Consider the following 19,159-nt stretch of genomic DNA (forward strand, 5'->3'; position numbering starts at 1 on the left):
GAGAGCAGGGTGAAGTGTCCCCAATCAAGCCAAACACCTCTGCAATTTAAATGACTGCTGCCTGCTTCAGCATCTTTCCCCAAACACCTCAGGCTTCGCAGGGAGCTCGTGGCAACAACATCCAGGTTGAAATGCAGATTGCCTCGTTAACCCTGGTCCGGAGCATTAACCTCTCCTCTTGCCAATGAGCTGATGAGCTCTCTTTGCCAGGCTCCACACGTGGATCTTCTGTGCTTTTTGTGTTGATCTTCCCTGTTTGTTTGTTTGTGGCTTTTATCTTTGTTTGGGGGTTTTGCTGTTTGGTATTTTGTGCGGTTTGTTGCTGTTGTGGGGTTGGTTTTGGTTTTCTCTTAGGAAGGGAGGAGTGAGGGGGGGTTTTCTGCTCTCCAATTATAAAGTTCCCTTCTGTGTTTCTGGTTTTTTTATGACCTGTGATTCTCTCCATCTGCATTTCATGATTGCCCTGTAATCAGACCTAGGTGCTGAGTATCTCTCAGCCTCCACTGCTTAATTGCCAGAGGAAGGTTTTAGTGAATTCTGCTTTTCAGTGCTGTGTAAGTGTGTGTGGGGGGTGGGGGGAGTGGAAAGGTGGCAATAAATTCCTGCTTGATGAGAAGGTTCTGAACTGATTCAGTAATAGCCTTTGGAGAACAACACTACCTCTGACCGAGGCTGCAGTAGCCAGACGTGTCACTCACTCTTTTTCTGTGCTGGCAGAGCACTGTCTTGCTCACTGTTCCTTGTCCCTTGCCCTCTGCCTATGCTCTTGCTCACAGACAGCAGCATCCCTGCCAGCTCCGAGCTGCTCAGCAATGTCTGCAACGGTTTGAAGACTCTCTCAGTGCTGACTGTGTAACCTTTTTCCTTAAGCACAGAACTGCAAATAGCCAAGCTGCCGAATTGCTTGGCTAATGTCCTGCTGCTCGTGCCTCTCTTTGTTTGCTCTCAAAGCAGACTTTTCTAATCCACCTGCATCTGCCCCTTGCATCATCCATTCCCTGCCGTGCAGCTCCCATTCCAAAGGAAAGTTCAGACAGGCAGATCCGAGCTAGGATGCTAAGTCTGGAATAGATACTTAAGGAGGAGGTTCTTCCCTATGAGAGTGGTGAAGCCCTGGAATGGGTTGTCCAGGGAGGTGGTTGGGGTCCTGTCCCTGGAGGTGTTTAAGCCCAGGCTGGATGAGGCTATGGCCAGGCTGATGTAGTGTGGGATGTCCCTGCCCACGGCAGGGGGGTTGGAATTGGCTGATCCTTGTGGTCCCTTCCAACCCTGACTGATACTGTGATACTATGACTTTAAAGCAGTGCCAGTGCTGCGTGTGCTTTGTCTGCAGCCTGAGCTCTTCATCCAGAGGTTGGAGTGCCTCAAAGAGCTGCCCTCCACTTGTAACGCAGCTGCAGCCCCAGCAACAGCCCTGGGTGTGCAACAAGTGGATGTCGGTGGGATCAGGGAGTTAAATTATGTGAAATCCAAAAGGGCATGGAAGTAAAATAATAATTAATGCTGAAATAGGAATTCTTCTTTTGCCCCAGCAGAAGGAAACGCTGCAGGTAAAATGTGAAGTGCAGCTGGTTTCTCCAAACTGCAGATCAGGGAGGGAATTAGGTATTAAGATTATGACATTTTCTAAATGCCTGGGCCTTATGATTCCTGAAATCGATTAGTGAAGTTCAGATGTTCCTCACCCCCCTGGCATGCTAATCCACAGCTCCCTATTCTGATGCACAGCCAAGCACCTCAGCACTTGGCTTTGATCAGATTAACTTTACCTCGTGGCTTCTGTCGATTTTTTTTTGCTTTTGGCAATGAGTAAACACAGGGAGATGCAAATAATTGCATTTCATCTTACATTGATCACCTCCAAAATAATATTGATTGGTTTTGTTTGGTTTTTTTTTCCCAAGCTGATGGTTTGTGACAGCTCTGAGGGTGGCTTTGCTTTAAAGCAAGTGGGGGGTAGGTGCTTAAAGAAACATCCTGGGCTTTGTTAAGGTGTGTTTTGGGGGGGTGTTTCCCACCTCTGAGGAGGTTGAAATTTATCCTTTGGAAGAAAGAAGGAGACCTCATTGCTGTCCACAACTACCTGAAGGGGGGTTGTAGCCAGGAGGGAGTTGGCCTCTTCTCTCAGGCACCCAGCAGCAGAACAAGAGGACACAGTCTCAAACTGCACCAGGGGAAGTTTAGGCTGGAGGTGAGGAGAAAGTTCTTCACTGAGAGAGTCATTCGTCATTGGAATGTGCTGCCCAGGGAGGTGGTAGAGTCCCCATCCCTGGAGGTGTTCAAGAGGGGATTGGATGTGGCACTTGGAGCCATGGTTTAGTAGTCATGAGATGTTGGTTGATAGGTTGGACTTGATCATCTCTGAGGTCTTTTCCAACCTGGTTGATTCTATGATTCTATGATCTTTGAGGTCTCTTCCAACCTTAGTGATTCTGTGATACTGTGAAAAGGATTGATGTAGTTTTTTATCTATATGGAATCTGTGGTGGTTTTAGGCTGTTGCAGGGGTGTGAGGTTTAATCTACCTACAACTGTCCTCGTCTCCAAGGCACAGCCTAACCTGTTACAGCCATGCCTTTAAAATTTAGCTGCAGATTTCAAGCAGAAAAGTAGGAAAAAATATAACTAAATCACGATTGGGTGTAAAAAGGAAACCAAAAGATTATTCTAAACAAATTCGTTGGAGAAATGTCTGACATAAGAGGAGCTGTGCCATAACAATTTTTCCCATTCCTTCTCTCTTCTCTTCTCCTCTCTTCTCCTCTCTTCTCCTCTCTTCTCCTCTCTTCTCCTCTCTTCTCCTCTCTTCTCCTCTCTTCTCCTCTCTTCTCCTCTCTTCTCCTCTCTTCTCCTCTCTTCTCCTCTCTTCTCCTCTCTTCTCCTCTCTTCTCCTCTCTTCTCCTCTCTTCTCCTCTCTTCTCCTCTCTTCTCCTCTCTTCTCCTCTCTTCTCCTCTCTTCTCCTCTCTTCTCCTCTCTTCTCCTCTCTTCTCCTCTCTTCTCCTCTCTTCTCCTCTCTTCTCCTCTCTTCTCCTCTCTTCTCCTCTCTTCTCCTCTCTTCTCCTCTCTTCTCCTCTCTTCTCCTCTCTTCTCCTCTCTTCTCCTCTCTTCTCCTCTCTTCTCCTCTCTTCTCCTCTCTTCTCCTCTCTTCTCCTCTCTTCTCCTCTCTTCTCCTCTCTTCTCCTCTCTTCTCCTCTCTTCTCCTCTCTTCTCCTCTCTTCTCCTCTCTTCTCCTCTCTTCTCCTCTCTTCTCCTCTCTTCTCCTCTCTTCTCCTCTCTTCTCCTCTCTTCTCCTCTCTTCTCCTCTCTTCTCCTCTCTTCTCCTCTCTTCTCCTCTCTTCTCCTCTCTTCTCCTCTCTTCTCCTCTCTTCTCCTCTCTTCTCCTCTCTTCTCCTCTCTTCTCCTCTCTTCTCCTCTCTTCTCCTCTCTTCTCCTCTCTTCTCCTCTCTTCTCCTCTCTTCTCCTCTCTTCTCCTCTCTTCTCCTCTCTTCTCCTCTCTTCTCCTCTCTTCTCCTCTCTTCTCCTCTCTTCTCCTCTCTTCTCCTCTCTTCTCCTCTCTTCTCTTGCTTTGCTCAGGAGAGATAACGTGCTTCTGGCTGGCCTTGGATAAGTCTAACCCAGTGCTTTCTCTATCCCCTCTGGCTCTCTCTTGGGACAGGGGAGTTTGGGAGGGCAGTGGAAGAGCTTTTCTGGTCTTTTTGTGTTGTTTGCTAATTGTATCTATCTGTATAATATTGCAAATACTGTAGATTCTGCACATATTTCATTGCAGTCCACTGTAGATTGTGGTGTTTGCTTGTGAACACAGCTTAATTTGCTTCTAACTGAGTTGGTCTGGCTAAAAGTCAATGCTGGGGGAAAACTTCAACCTACCACAGAATCAAACTTTGAGAGCAGCATTCTCTCATTTCAAGTTACTAAAATGTAGAAGGAGGAGGAAAAAATCTTTCTGACCCAAAGCTGAGGAGAATTATGTCCATTACAAAGAGGGAGACTGCATGATAGAGCCAGGGGTAAAAACGCTGCTGTGGTGTCCTGGTGGAAGACAAAGCAGAAAGTGGCACAAACACCTGTGACCTGCATTCTGTTGACACCTCGAAGTATCACAGTATCACTAAGATTGGAAGAGACCTCAAAGATCATCGAGTCCAACCTGGCACCACAGACCTCCAGCAGTGATCTGGGGTTGTCGTGCAGAACAGAACAAGGCAGAAACGCTGAGGCGATCTCAGCTAAACCTTGCTAAGCTTTAGCAAAGGCAGAGATGAGCTTGCTGGCATGGAATCTGAATAATATATTCAGCCACGTGCTGTGTACAGACAGGAAATGATTCAGCCACTAGATGTCCTGGTGCAGAGCTGCAAACCCAGCACGGGCAGCGCACAGAAATGACAAAGCTGGGACTCAAAATACATCCCTGCTCAGTTTTCAGTCTATGTACCCTCAGTTCCTAGAATACATCTGAAAAGTCTGTAAAACACAAGTGAAAAAATCAGCTCTTGTTCCTTTTTAATGAAAGGCTGTGGCTGACTGATTAATTGCCATCATACACAGATTTTATGCCTTAATCCTGCTATAGCAGATGCTATGGCAACTCAGTCTGTTAGGAATTGTTTCTAAGAATCATGTAGCTGGATCCAGGGTTGTGTCTTGCTGCTAAATATTTCTGTTGTCTAGCTGAACCACACTGCTTGGTAAGGTTTCACCAAGTCCTACAAAGACAGAGAGCCAGGTCTAAAGGAAATGCAACCTTGAAACTCCCATCTCCCAGAGAGGAGTGAGGGCTGCTGCACAAGAAGAGAAGCAAATGAGGACTTTTTCCTTTGATGTGGTTTATTTTTTAAGTGCCTATGTTACAAGGTGTGGAAATGCAAGATCTTCATCTTGACATTTCCCTGTGTGCCCACAGAGCATCCCAGCCATCAGTGCACAGAACCGCCTGCAGGATCTGCACTGTGCAAAGAGGATTGCAGAACAGCCATTGCAGGCTCAGGAAGGGCTTTTGAGGCAGACCCTGCTGCAGAGATGGAGAAATGGTAGGACAGAACCAGGATCTGGCTGGGGTTTTTTTTGCTGCTGGCCTGGCAGAGTGCATTTTTAAAGGGGGAGGGATGAGGGACCCAAAGCTCCTCACTGCCACATCCATCTGCGTTTTGTTTGAAAAGAGCCCTGCAGAATAGCAGAGAGGCAGCCGTGGACGACCATAAACTTGAGGGCAAAGGAACAAAGAGGCTGAATTTCAGCTGTGTTTCTGCATATTCATGATGGCTGGTGGAATGCTGCACTCGGAGCTCTCTCTGCGTGTTTGGTGCATACGAATGGCTTTGCTGGTCAGATTCTCCACAGTTCCTCTGCTCTCTAACCTGTCTGAGAGATGCCCCAGCAAAGAAAGTAGAGCAGAAGTACAGCTTCCCTTTCATGCTCTCATCTTGCAGGCTGTGCATGAACTGGAGGTTGCTTATACAATATATTAGGTTTAATAGTCACTGATGTGCTCATCAATTTTGCTCATTGACTTTTGTGTCCTCTGGGATTGCTTTATAAAATATGCATTTATAGGAATGTGATAAAGATCTCCACAGCTCTGGGGTCAGGCTGGAGTTAGCCTTCAGTAGCAGTCTAGAACACTCCTGCATCACCACAGCTGGGCTTGTTCTAAGTGTAATTCCACTACTACTTTGTTGTTACACAAGGATGTTCTCACTTGCTCCTGCATCGTTTACCTGTTGTACAGATGTGGATGCTTGCATCAGAGCCAGCTGGTTTGTGTCTAATGCTGCCTGTGGAATACACCAGTGGCTTGGATGCATTGATTCTCCTTTTATCATTACCTGTAAGTATAGCAATAGCACATTCTATCAGATTCCAGTGCCATCTCTGCTGCCTTTGTATCTGCAAGAGCTGCAAAACCAGGCAGCTGCCTTTTCATCTGCCTCTGAGAGCAGGCTGCCAATGACCCTCCCTAGCCTGTCATCTGCCAGCCAGGTGATGTGAATTCTGATCACAGGTGGGTTACATCAAGGTCACAGATCAAATAAGAAACAAAATGTAATCACCTGGCTGCAGATCTTTATGTTGCACTTGAGAAGAGATAGAGACTGAAAGCACCTCCTTTGCAAGCTCAGCTGGAACATTCTGCTGAGCTTCCAGGGGGGAGGAGGTGATTTAGTATTTATTCCCTGCCCCCACCTTTCAGGCTGTAGCTGTATGGCTTATTGAAAATTATTGGGGTATTGACACGTTCCAGCCAGAAAAATGCACTTCACAGATGTAAGATGCTGTGTGGTTCATCAGTTAGTGTGGTAGAAGGCTGTAGAAACCTCTTGAGCAAGGAGCTCAGTGGCAGGGCGAGACGTTGCCTGAGATGTAAAGATGTGGGAACAATCACGGTCAGAGGTATCTGTTGAGTGAGGTGGTGGCAGAGCTGAAGACCAGAGCTGAGATTTTAGCTTCCAGATTCTCTTTATCCCTCCTAGAGACCCTTTCCTGCTCTCTGGGTGTGTGGCAACTGTGCTCAAGGTTTTCAAGAGAGTTGTTTCCATTGTGTTTGTTTCTCCTTTTTGGGGGATATCTGTTTAGTGTCTTTATTTTTGCAGCAGCTGCATCAAACTTTAGACTTCCAGGTTTTGAGGAAATCTAGATTCCCAGATGTGGAATAGGGACTCTGTAAAGTTTAACCTCTGAAATGCTGGGGAAGAACAAATACCTTCCCTGCAGTAAGATGATCTAGTGTGAGGTGTCCCTGCCCATGGCATGGAGGTTGGCACTGGCTGATCCTTGAGGTCCCTTCCAACCCTGACAATTCTCTGATTCAATGATTTTCGTCTTCTCCATGAATTTTTCTCCATTTTCCTCCATTAATCCTCTTTGCTGGATTCCTCCTCCTTTTCCTTCATTCTTGCTCCTACCCTGACTTCAAAAACAGACTCTTGCTTTCCCTGTGACTGTCTTTATGTTAAAGAGTGATTGGCCATTGGAATGTGGTGGAGTCACCATCCCTGGAGGTGTTTAAAAAGAGCCTGGATGAAGCACTTGGTTTAGTTGATTGGATGGTGTTGGGTGATAGGTTAGACTTGGAATGTGCTGCCTGGGGAGGTGGTGGAGTCACCGTCATAGGAGGTGTTTAGGAAGAGACTTGATGGGGTGCTTGGTGCCATGGGTTAGTTGCTTAGGTGGTGTTGGGTGATGGGCTGGATGTGATGATCTTGAAGGTCTCTTCTGGTCTGGTCTATTCTATTCATAGCCTCCATACCCAGAAATGCAGAGGCCCACTGGGCTGCCACAGCACACCTAGAGCTGTGCTTGTGTGAGGTGCATTTTCAGCGCACATCAGTGCCTAAAGAACGTGGCACTTCATCTGGAGCTGCATTTCACCAGCTCAGAAACCGCCACCTCCTTCCCCCACCCTGAGATTTTTCTCTTTGTGGAGTATTTTGCGTATTTATCTTTCCAAGTGCACAGATTGAAGTTAACAGCTGTTGCCCTTTTTTTTCCCTTTCCCCCTTCCCTACTTGTGCTCTCTTCTTCCCCATCATAAATGCTTTATGAACTAAGAACTTGATATTTTTATCTAAAGCACCAAACATGGACTCAGTGGAGTTGGCAAAAATAGATAATTAGTTGGGCTTGAAGCAGAAATGGCTGCATGTGTGTGCAAGGAAATGGGGCTCTGCTAGATGCTCTGCCATGTGAAAACTTCCCAGTCCTGGTCCTCATCACTGTTAGTTTGGGGCATTTTTTTTTTTTTGGGGGGGGGGGGGGCGGGGTGTGTCTTCTTTTTTTCTTGTTTTAAATTTTCCTTGCAACCCACTGAAAGTAAAGAATGACCTGAAAGGCTATTGAATAAAAATGTATTTTTCATATCTCTGCTCTCTGCTTCTTGCAGCTGAGCGCTGGAGTCCAGCGAGCACATGATGGAAAGGGAATGAGAGATCTTCTGATGTGATGCTCTCAGGTATTGATTTTTGTTCTCTTAAAATTCTGTTTACAAATTCCTTTTGCTTTAATTATTTGTTTCCTCCTGAACACGATACAAAGCTGCCTGCAGGAGGACCGCTGGCAGGGCCTCGTTCCAAAGTGTTCCTACTGCATTCCCCCAGCATTTATCAGTCAGGCAGTTCCCAATATTTTGTGAGAGTCCCCTTAAACTCGAGATACAGACATGCTTTAGAGTCTGTGAGGCTGGAGGAGGCTGAACTTGGTGCAGTTGCTCAAGTGCAAAGCGTGGATGAAAAGAAACCTTCTATTCTGACCCTGCTGGTCTTGGCAGCTGATGAAAATGGAGTTTATTTCCAAAAGAAAGAGAAATGGAAAACAAATACAATATATTCCCTACTAGGGCAGCGAGGCACTGGAACAGTTGTGGAGGCTCTAAGCCTGGAAATGTTCAAAGCCAGGTTTGATGAGGCCTTGAGGAACCTGGGCTGGTGGAAAGTGTCCCTGCCCATGGCTGGGGGGTTGGAACTGGATGATCTTTAAGGTCTCTTCCACCCCAAACCATGTAGTGATTCTGTGTTTTCAGGGATATCACAGTATCACCAAGGTTGGAAGAGACCTCAAAGATCATCAAGTCCAACCTGTCACCACAGACCTCAGGACTAGACCATGGCACCAAGTGCCACATCCAATCCCCTCTTGAACACCTACAGGGATGGGGACTCCACCACCTCCCTGGGCAGCACATCCCAATGATGAATGACTCTCTCGGTGAAGAACTTTCTCCTCACCTCCAGCCTAAACCTCCCCTGGTGCAGCTTGAGACTGTGTCCTCTTATTCTGGTGCTGGTTGCTAGAGAGAAGAGACCAAGCCCTTCCTGGCTACAACCTCCCTTCAGGCAGTTATAGAGAGCAATGAGGTCACCCCTGAGTCTCCTCTTCTCCAGGCTAAACAACCTCAGCTCCCTCAGACTCTCCTCACAGGGCTGTGCTCAAGGCCTCTCCCCAGCCTTGTTGCCCTTCTCTGGACATGTTCAAGTCTCTCAATGTGCTTCCTAAACTGAGGGGCCCAGAACTGGACACAGTACTCAAGGTGAGGCCTAACCAATGCAGAGTACAGGAGCACAATGAGTTCCCTGCTCCTGCTGGCCACACATATCCTGCACATCAGCACAACATGATCACATCTTGGCTAGGAATACACCACATTTGCCTTCCAGAAAGATAATTCTCTTAGTGACACTGATACAAACACGATCCCTTTGTTCTTACCTTGTAGCATTGTTGGAGTCTCATAGTGAGATACTTAATTAGCATCAAATCTTATTTTCTCCTTTTTTTTCTGCTCCATTACTGCAGGTTTTGCATCCCACTGACACACCAGATTCCATGGTGGCATTTTTCCTTTCCTCTTCCCCTTCTGCTCACTGATCCCCATGGCAAAGAGAATTATACCAATCCCTGAGAACCTGTGATTTGGGCACAGAGGAGGACAGAGCTGCTGCTCTCTGTGACCCAAAGGTTCTCTCCTCTGGCAACTTACCTTCCAGCGGTACCTTTGTTGTCTAATTCCTTATCAATCAAACCTGGTCAGCAGCAATTTGATTGAGCAAACAGGTGATTTCTATTTGGCCTCACAATGTGCTTGGCTGTGTGTCGCTGGCTTCCCTATCAGGTGTGTCATGAAAAAATATTTATATGCAATTAGATGGGGGCAGGGAGAGGGAAACAGTGACACTCCTGGCAAGAAAAAGAATTTTTGATCACACAACCATGCAATATTAATTAAGATGGCACAAATTGTGTTTGCTTTGCTTGTGGGGGAGGGCTCCTGTAGTATTTTCATGGGCTTGTTAACAGGAGTACTTTATTTATTTATTTGTTTTTAAGGCTTTGTGCTCAAATGTGTGAATCGAGCAGGGTGAGGGCAGAACTACCCCCCAGAGACTGGGGAATGCAGCTCAGGTGGGGCTTGTTCTCCCCACATCAAATCCCACCTCGGTTTGTGTTCCAAACTTCGGCTGAGCAAACACCGGCAGCCGCAGCCTTGTTCCACCCCGAAACACCGGGAGGGTTGTTGCCGTTTCCAGCCGCCCACCCGGGGCAGGTCTGGGGGGCAGCTTTATGTCCCCAGATCCCCTCACACCCCTCCGCAGAGGGAGGCGACGGCTGGGTGGTGGCCGGCGCGGGGCGAGGCGATTCGGGGGGCTCCGGTGGAAGCGGGGAGGAAAAAGGCAGATGGCGGGGGGTGGGAGGTGGGGTGTGCGGGTGGGTGTGGTGTGTGTCTGCTCGGTTCACCTGCACCCGCCCAGCGCAGAGCCCGCCCAGCGCGGGCCTAATGAGCTGCAGGGGAGGGCCAGCTCATTAGGGATGCGGGAGAGCGCCGCGGCTCCTGAGTCGGCGGCGGCCGGGGAGCGGAGCAGAGCGCAGAGGCTGAGCGTAGCGGAGCTGAGCTTGCTGCCCGCCCTCGCCTCGCCGCTGCTGAAGAACAAAAAGGAGCAGGAAAAAAACCCAAACCAAAACAAAACCCCCCAAACCCACCCAGAAAACTGAGGCGAGTTCTCCGGCTTGAGCACGACTCCGGAGGGACCGAGAGGAGATTTGCTTCGCTTCTCCTTCCACCGGACGGAGGTGCGGGAGTTGAGGGGACAGCATGGGTGGAGGAGCTGTGAGGAGCAGCTGCCCCCTGCGTCTGGAGCGGCTGCTGCTGCTGTGGTTGCTGAGGCTCTGCAGCTGGACCGCTGCCCTGCGAGGTAAGCGGACGAGCGCCGTTCCCCTGCCCGGCGTCGCCTCCTCCCCGCAGCCCGCTCGCCCCCTGCGCAAGTTCGCGGTGGAAGCCTCGGGTTTGGTGGGGTATGGGTCCCACAGGTTGCTCCGCGCTGTCTCTCCCGTTACGGACCTAACAGAGCCCACTCACCCGCACCCTGAAAAGAGAACCCTATACAGAGCGGGGGAAGGGGGGTGGGGGCGAAGGGAAGGTGCCCGGGAGCGGGGGAGGGTCCGGAGCCGGGCTGCGGGAGGCAGGGAAGGGAGCGGTGCGGGAGAATCGGCGGCTGCGCCGGCGGCGGAGCTGCTCGAAGCGGAGGCGATCGCCAAGCGAAGAGCACGGGCGTCCGTGGGAATCCAGCCTGTGCCGGCATCCTTTGCACCGTGGCTTTGTGAAATACTTGGCTCTAGTCCTGGCGACCGGTCGAGATATCCGAAAATGGTGGGGTCTGGGAGATCCGCTGACCTCTTCTGGGTGTGAGGATCCCATTGCCTGTCAATGCAAGCGCCGGGGTTGGATGTGCGTGCACACCGGGTACGGGTGGGTTTAATGTACGTAAAGTGGATAACAGAGATGCTCGGAGGCCTTTGGTGTTGAAGTTTTTCCTGCTAAATCAGTTGAGTGAAATAATCTCTCGAGGGTAAACAGCCAAAGGGTGTCAACAGCTCATCGCCTGGCATCCCTCACACCTTGGCTGCTAAATCTGCACTTCTCGAAGTACTGCGAGTGCCTGAGAGGCAGGAGGCAAGGGGGGCGGTCGGTGTTATGCTCTCCTTTCTGAGGAAGGTGCCTGCTGTTGATTGAACAGCTTCTGTGTTTAGAGACTGTGATGGTACCCATTGCAAATGGCTTGTTTTTACGGCATGGAGTGATCACTTAAAGACTCCCCTCACTGCTCCGACACGGGTCCCTCTCTGGAGGTCTCTCTTTGCACACTTTTGTAGCTGTGCTTCCTTTTTCTTGTGTATCGGCTGGATTGGTTTTGGTCTCTGTAGGAAACCATCTGCAGGCAGTGAGCAGGTGATGGCATCCTGCCATGGTTCCTGGGAGCCTGGCTGCCCACCTCATCCGTTCTGTTCTCTCATTCATGCCCGTGGGCTGGTCCAGCAGAGGGAGAATCTGAGGGGCTTTAGAGTCACGGGCAAAATCCAGCCTTTTGGTGGATCTCTGGAAAGGATAACACTTCACAACACTGAAATGAATGACAGGAACAGAGTGAAGGCCAACACATCTTTACCTTTCTTTTTTTTCCAATACATTCATCAAGAAACACTTCAAATGTGGGTACAGCAGTGACGTGAGCTGCTTTTTGCCTTCTGTGTTAGGACTCTGTGGCAGGTCTTGCACTGTGTGAGAGATGGTCAGGATCAGGCCCAGCAATCCTCAGATTTCATGCAGTGAGTTGTGTGTAGCAGGCTGGCTCTGCTGTTGCTGCTGAGGAATAAATTTCAACTATTTAACTAAAATTTGCCAGGCAGGACAGCTCAGGTTCTAGGCTGGAGGAGAGCTGGGTTTGGATGTTGCTCTGAGGAAGAGTAGTGCAATTTTGCCATCACTTGGGTGTCTGTAGCCTCTCACTTGTGACACTGCACAGTGTTTACTTAGAGCTGAGGGTTAAGCAGCTAGCCTCAGCTAACAACCCATTGAGCTATCAGGGGTTGCTTTGAGTTGATGAAGTTGTCTAAAAGCTGCCTCTGCAATAAATTGTCTTCCAGGGTTCTCTCCTGAACGGGGATTAAAGCCAAAGGAAATGGTTGTAGCTACTGTTCACACAGCATCTGAGCTCTCTTGGAGGGAGTGTGCAGACATGGCTTTGGGCTCTGTTTTCCAGGAAAGATTGCACAGACACTACAGGGATTTGAAAACGGGGAGAGAGGCACCGATATTTATTATCTCATCGACGCCTCACAACTAATTTTGAGCGGCATGTGTCTGCATGAAGATGTCTGCAAAGCACCCGACATTAGTATGCTTGTGTCTTGGTATTAAAAGCCTAAAGCTATGTTCTACTTGGTGTTTAGAGCTCTGAGGATGCTTTTGTTCTAAATAAGTGTTGTTTAGGGATTTTCTTTCTCCACTAGTGCCACTCACTCTACGGTTTGGTAGCCACTGCATATTGCTACTGATTTTTTCATGAAGACAAAATGCTCCTCCACTCTGCCTCGTGGAACATGGGTGGGTCTGTGGAAGTAAGCTGCTGAAGCAAATATCTCCTCTTAGTCTGAAGTTGTGGTTGTTGTTGTGGTGGTTTTAATAGCTTTTTAACATAAAAAGCACTGACAATGTGTGGTCCAGAGAGCTGCGTATTTAAAGTGCGATTTTTGCATCTAGGAACCAAGAAGAGGAGCCAGCCTCTGGGCAGCAGAGCCCTTGGAGAAATACTCTTGGTTTAGAAAGGTAAAAAATATAGCAAATCCTAGTGGTAGAGTTAAATCCAGAGGTGAAGACAGGACTGGTGTGCAAGGTATTAGCGTCCTCATTCTACCTTTTGTCTTAGATGTAACAATGTCCTTGTGCAAATTAGATGAACCTCCATCTGTCTCACTGTAAGTGGGCTTAGAATTTCATTTGTGTCTGGGAATTCTGTGCATATGTGCAGAGTACTTCATTGTCACCAGCTCAGAGCTGTGTAAGAGCCAGCACTGGAGCTTTGCTTGAGGGTCACTGATGTGCTGTGGCCAGCCCTGCTCTGGAGTTCACACTGCAGGAATGGAGTAGGGAGGGGTTTTAGAGGCCCTGGTTTCTGCTCCCAGAAGGAATTACATTATATCTGTTGCTTCAGTTCTTCTTCTCTGTTCCCCATACCCTGCTGAGACTAAAGCTGTTGATTATTTGTAAGCACGTTCAACAGTTGGCTATCTGAAATCTCTCTGATGTGCCAACCCCAGCTGAATGCACAGGGGGTCAGGGTACTGATTCGTTTGATCTTGAAGTCCGAGTGCCTACCTAGGTGCAGACCTGAAATATCCTTAGTGAGTGCTAGAGGTGTAAACAAAAATTAAGCCAAGACGTGGGTGCTAGAGGAGCCCCTTGGACACCTGCTCACATCCCTCCATTCAGGTGGAGCTGTATTTTTGTTTTGCTAGGGCAAAGCATGGCCTATAATAACAAACACAGGCTCCGCTTTGAGCCATCCCTCCGCTCCCACAGGGGGTCTTGTGTCAGTTTCTCTGTCAAGGTCTGTATGATTTAACTCGGGAAATAACTACTTGTATTATTTAAGCCCAGAAAATAAACTCCCTTTCCTTAAGGGTTTGTTTGCTAAACTGTTCAGCCCCTGTCTCAGAGCCTGACACAGGCAGAGTTTGGCTGCGGTGTAGCAGTGCTGTTGTTTTCACAGGTCAAAAAAACCTCAGACTTGGAAAGAAAAAGTAATTTCTAAACCCCCCAGGAAATTGAGAGGGGAGGGAGAACACTCTGAAGTGCAGCATTTCCAAGTGGGGTGCGTGCTGCAGGAGTTGTCACGGCCTGGAGCTCGGTAGCTGTATGTGTATCTCTTTTATTCAAGTCGTTGTCCAATTTTTGTTAAGGTTTCTGTTTAGTCCTCGTTTTATTTCCTCATTTGTCGCTGGTTTTGCACTTTGTTGCAACGCAGTTTGTAGGTGATTGAGGGAACGGGAAAGCCTGAATGCTCCTATTGAGTACCACACTGAGTCTGGACAGGAATGTGCCCTGCTTTTGTCTGCTACAGAGCACTAATCCTTCTGAGGATTGCTTTAATTTGCACTCCGATGATACCTGAGCAGCGGATCCCTGCTCCACACAGACACACAGAGGGTACCGTGAATGCTGGAAGGCTGCAGATGAATTTTCAGCAGAGCAGGACTGAAGTTATTAACTGATGGATATTTCCACAGTGACTTGCAGGAGACAAACACAAATAATCTGCTGTATGCTAAGATGGAAAATTACTTATGGTGCAAAGGATTCCTTGGGGCCACTCCATGTATCTTTTCTGCCTTTTTTTTAGCTCTGCTTTCTGGTGGAAGGTGGAGTCTGAGGAAAAGAGCAGAATTTTAACACCAGAGGCTGCTGTTTCAGTTGTTTTAGATGCTGCTGTTGCAGGGAAGCAGATGGTCAGATCCATTGGTATAAAACCGAAGAAGGTTTTGGTTTCTATTTATACTTTTAAAGAAGTTTAATAGTCGTGCTGTGTCCTGTGGGCTCAGAGCATGAGGATGGAATTCTTTATGCTCCATCCTGTCTCTGAGGTCAACAAACCCCATTTTGGAGCATCTCACAAGCAGGATTTAGAAGCTGCTAATGCTGTGGATGAGCCTTAAGTAACCCAAACCTTGTAATTATGCAGGTAAATGGTGACCGTGGTGGTTTTCATCCATCTTCCCCTCCCCACCTGCCCCTTTGTGACCCTTGTTAGTCCCATTCAAAAACAAAATGTTGTTACTGAAGAAATTGTTCCTTCAGCTTTTGGTCTGTGGAGTCCAGTTTCTTGTCTGGTGCTGTTCAGTGCTTTATAGAAACTTCCATGCAGGGAACGTTGGAGGGCACAGAATATCACCAAGGTTGGAAAAGACCTCAAAGATCATTGAGTCCAACCTGTCACCACAGACCTCAGGACTAGACCATGGCACCAAGTGCCACATCCAATCCCCTCTTGAACACCTCCAGGGATGGGGACTCCACCACCTCCCTGGGCAGCACATCCCAATGGTGAATGACTCTCTCAGTGAAGAACTTTCTCCTCACCTCCAGCCTAAACTTCCCCTGGCACAGCTTGAGACTGTGTCCTCTTGTTCTGGTGCTGGTTGCCTGGGAGAAGAGACCAAACCCCACCTGGCTACAACCACCCTTCAGGTTGCTGTAGAGAGCAATGAGGTCTCCCCTGAGCCTCCTCTTCTCCAGGCTAAGTAACCCCAGCTCCCTCAGCCTCTCCTCACAGGGCTGTGCTCAAGGCCTCTCCCCAGCCTTGTTGCCCTTCTCTGGACACCTTCAAGAGTCTCGATGTCCTTCTTAAACTGAGGAGCCCAGAACTGGACACAGGACTCAAGGTGTGGCCTCACCAATGCATAGTACAGAGACACAATGACTTCCCTGCTCCTGCTGGCCACACTGTTCCTGATGCAGGCCAGGATGCCATTGGCCTTCTTGGCCACCTGGGCACACTGCTGGCTCCTGTTTAGGCAATTACACTTAACCATTACATTCCCTAAAGAACACTCTGCTGACTGCTGCTGTAGGTATTTTTGTCTTCCCCCCCATCATTTGCTTTTGGAATTTTAAGGAGCTACAGACCTCAGCAAACCTTTATGCACTGAGTTCATTTAGCTCCATTTAGGTGAGGAAAAAAAAATAACCCATCTTTCCTTTAGGAAGCTTGGCATGGTTTGAATCTCTCCAGCAATTAGCTTGCTTTGGAGTTATTGGAAGAGGATGAATAGGCAGTTTCTAATTAATTTGCTTAGCCAAGGTATTCCTTGTGCAATACTGGGGCTGTGTTGGGGGTGGAACAATGAGAAATTGCCATGGTTCCTCAGACAAGAATATGCATGTGAGATTTCCTGAATGCATCATAAACACGATGTCAGCACACAGCTATCCCACTCTTCCTATGCTATGCTAAAAAGAAAGGCAATAAAATGTTACCATCCGCATTTGAACCTCCCCCTGCGAGCCTCTCATTGGAAACCTCTGCTTAATGTGCCACGGAAAGAGGGGAAAAACACAGGCAGGCAATGACCTTACTTTCTAGAGAACAATGTTCTGAGGAGTTCCTAAAAGGCACAGAGAAATTGTGAGCAATTAAAAGGCAAAGCAGCCTGGTTCTGGGCAGTTCTGGTGGAAAAGCAAGGAGCTCCTGATGCTGATCACCCACATTGCATCCAACGCAGGCTGGCTGTGCCTGGGCTGCCAGCTGCAGGGAATCAGGCCTGGGAGGTGGCTCAGCTCAGGAGCCAAATATCTGCTCTGACTAGTGCTCTGCAGAAGAAAATCGTTTAGTGGAGGCTCTGCCCTTAACAGGTGTGCCAGGCAAGTTTGCAATGTAGAGAGGTGATGAAGATGTAGCATCCCAGTCTGTGAATGCTGCAGAGCAGTTTTCTGCCTTGTCTGGACTGCATGATCCCAGCAAATTCCCACTTCTGCAGCCATCATGACTAGGGAACTAAAATAGTGGAGGCTTGGCTGAGACCTGGATGGTGACAGATGTTTCAGGTTAGATGTGCTTTAGGCCAGAATTAAACCCACTAAAGATCTGTGGCAAGCAATTACCCTTTGAAATACTAATTTCCATGTCCTATTCTGGAAGGGTTTGCTGCTGGTGGGATACTGTAAGGTATTTACTGGTGCTGGCACATGTGCTGCTGGGTTTCACTTGGAATCTTTTAGCTTGACTGTAAAGAACAGGAATGTTTGGGATAAAACTCAGTTCTGTTGGGTAGCAGCTAGCAGCCCTGTCAGAGCTGTGTGCTGCAGATCAATAATTGATGTAGTGGAAGCACTGGAAGACACCAGGTGCTACACATATTTAGTGCATGTCACTCCTCTTTAGCACCCTGTCCTAACTGAAGGCTCCCAGATGAAGTTCTGGACGTGGTTCCTCACAGGATGGACTTCTCTCAGCTAAGGGATGTTGAAAAAACACAGGGTTGTTCAAAGAGCTTTAGGATGTGGGGATTGATACTTTTGCTGCATTCTTAAGACATTGAGCCTCCTTCTTCATAGGGAAATGATCACTAATTTTCCCTTTTATAAAGAGTGAAAGCAGCTAACAAGCATTCCAGTGATGAGTGAGCAGTGAAAACCTCTCTTATTTGCCATTTTAAACTACAGAATCCTGATAGAATCGATGGCTCAGACCTGAAATAGAGTCACTTGGTGTACCTTAGCTGAGGTGGAGTGCTGTGAAGTGAGATTTGTCTTATTTTTCTGCCTGCTGCATCCATCCCACTCTCAGGTGGGCTTTTGGAGACCCATGATATGCTAGAAAGAGTGTGTGGTGTTAGGCCTGGTACATATTCTTTATTCCTAAGTGGATGCAAGCATCCCCCAATTGATTGCAAAGGGCTGTGCAGTAAATACTTCTGTGTACTGCAGAGCTTCCTGGTCTTAGCATTTAATTCTGATCTGCAGAAGTATGACACCAGGCTTCTTGAGAGGTTCTTGGAAGGAAATAACTGGGAAAGTCTCTGCTACTGGATCAAGAAGTAATCCTGTAGCTAGGATTGTGACACAGAGCAGAAAGGAGCTGTGTGAAAGTTTGGTGAGCGCTTGCCAGTCACATCTGGGACTGAGCAGCGCTGCTGGGAAGTGCTCTGCTGGTGCTGATCTGTGGTGGCTTCTCCAAGGAGAGAAAGCAGGGATTGCTTGGAGAGCTCAGGCTGCTCTGGTGTGGTGAGACTCAGGAACAGGTTGCCCAAGGAGGCACCTTGGGACTGTTCAAGGCTAGGTTGCATGAGGCCCTTGAGCAGCCAAGACTAGTTGAGAGGTGTCCCTGTCCATGGCGGGGGGTTGGAGCAGGTGGTCTCTGTTGTCCCTTCCTTCCTGGGCTGCATCAGGAGAAGTGTGGCTAGCAGGTCGAGGGAGGTGATCCTCCCCCTCTGCTCAGCTCTGCTGAGACCCCACCTGGAGTACTGCCTCCAGTTCTGGAGCCCCAATTACAAGAGGGATGTGGAGGTGCTGGAGCATGTCCAGAGAAGGGCCAGGAGGATGAGCAGAGGGCTGGAGCACCTCTCCTGTGAGGACAGACTGAAGGAGTTGGGGCTGTTCAGTCTGCAGAAGAGAAGGCTCCGAGGTGACCTCATTGTAGCCTTCCAGTATCTGAAGGGGGCTACAGGAAGGCTGGGGAGGGACTGCTCAGGATCTCAGGGAGTGATAGGACTAGGGGGAATGGAATGAAGCTGGAGGTGGGGAGATTCAGGCTGGAGGTGAGGAGGAGGTTCTTCCTCATGAGAGTGGTGAGACCCTGGAATGGGTTGTCCAGGGAGGTGGTCGAGGCTCCGTCCCTGGGGGTGTTTAAGAGCAGGCTGGATGAGGCTCTGGCCAGGCTGATCTAGTGTGGGGTGTCCCTGCCCATGGCAGGGGGGTTGGAACTAGATGATCCTTGTGGTCCCTTCCAACCCTGAATGAAACTATGAAACTAAGCTATGAAACGAGACAGCTGAGTTGAAATTGAAAAGGAAAATGAAGTGAAAATGGCTGTGCCAGCCTGAGCCTGGGAGCAGAGGTTGGCAGCAGCTGTAACCCTGTATTGTTTACCACTGTTCTGGGGGGCACGTGGTTATTGATGTCTTCTTTCCCGTTCTCAGCCCAGCTTTTTAGCCTTTTTCCTAAATAAAGAGCAATTTCAGTACTGTTAATTCACTTTGTAACAATGGGTTAGTCCCTTTGCAGTTGTCATCTGGCAACACAGTTTATAGCAGAGTACCCAGAGGCATTCCATTAATACCAAATTTGCCATAGTAACAGCAAAACTCCTTCTGCTCCCACTATGATATTAAAAA

The 19,159-nt window shown here is 48.5% G+C and overlaps 1 protein-coding gene across 1 annotated transcript in view; it reads left to right on the plus strand.

Annotated features, from left to right (window-relative positions):
* Window positions 1-10,586: 10,586 nt before the first annotated feature.
* Window positions 10,587-19,159, plus strand: part of UNC5D (unc-5 netrin receptor D) — a 155,991-nt gene continuing 147,418 nt past the window's right edge. Inside the window, exon 1 of the mRNA XM_068156159.1 lies at window positions 10,587-10,686. Coding sequence (XP_068012260.1) covers window positions 10,587-10,686 — 100 coding nt within the window. The remainder of the gene's footprint in view (window positions 10,687-19,159) is intronic.

Source organism: Melanerpes formicivorus, unplaced genomic scaffold (genome assembly GCF_026170545.1).
Source record: "Melanerpes formicivorus ecotype bairdi unplaced genomic scaffold, bMelFor1.0.p_v2 SCAF_34, whole genome shotgun sequence".
Taxonomy (NCBI): domain Eukaryota; kingdom Metazoa; phylum Chordata; class Aves; order Piciformes; family Picidae; genus Melanerpes; species Melanerpes formicivorus.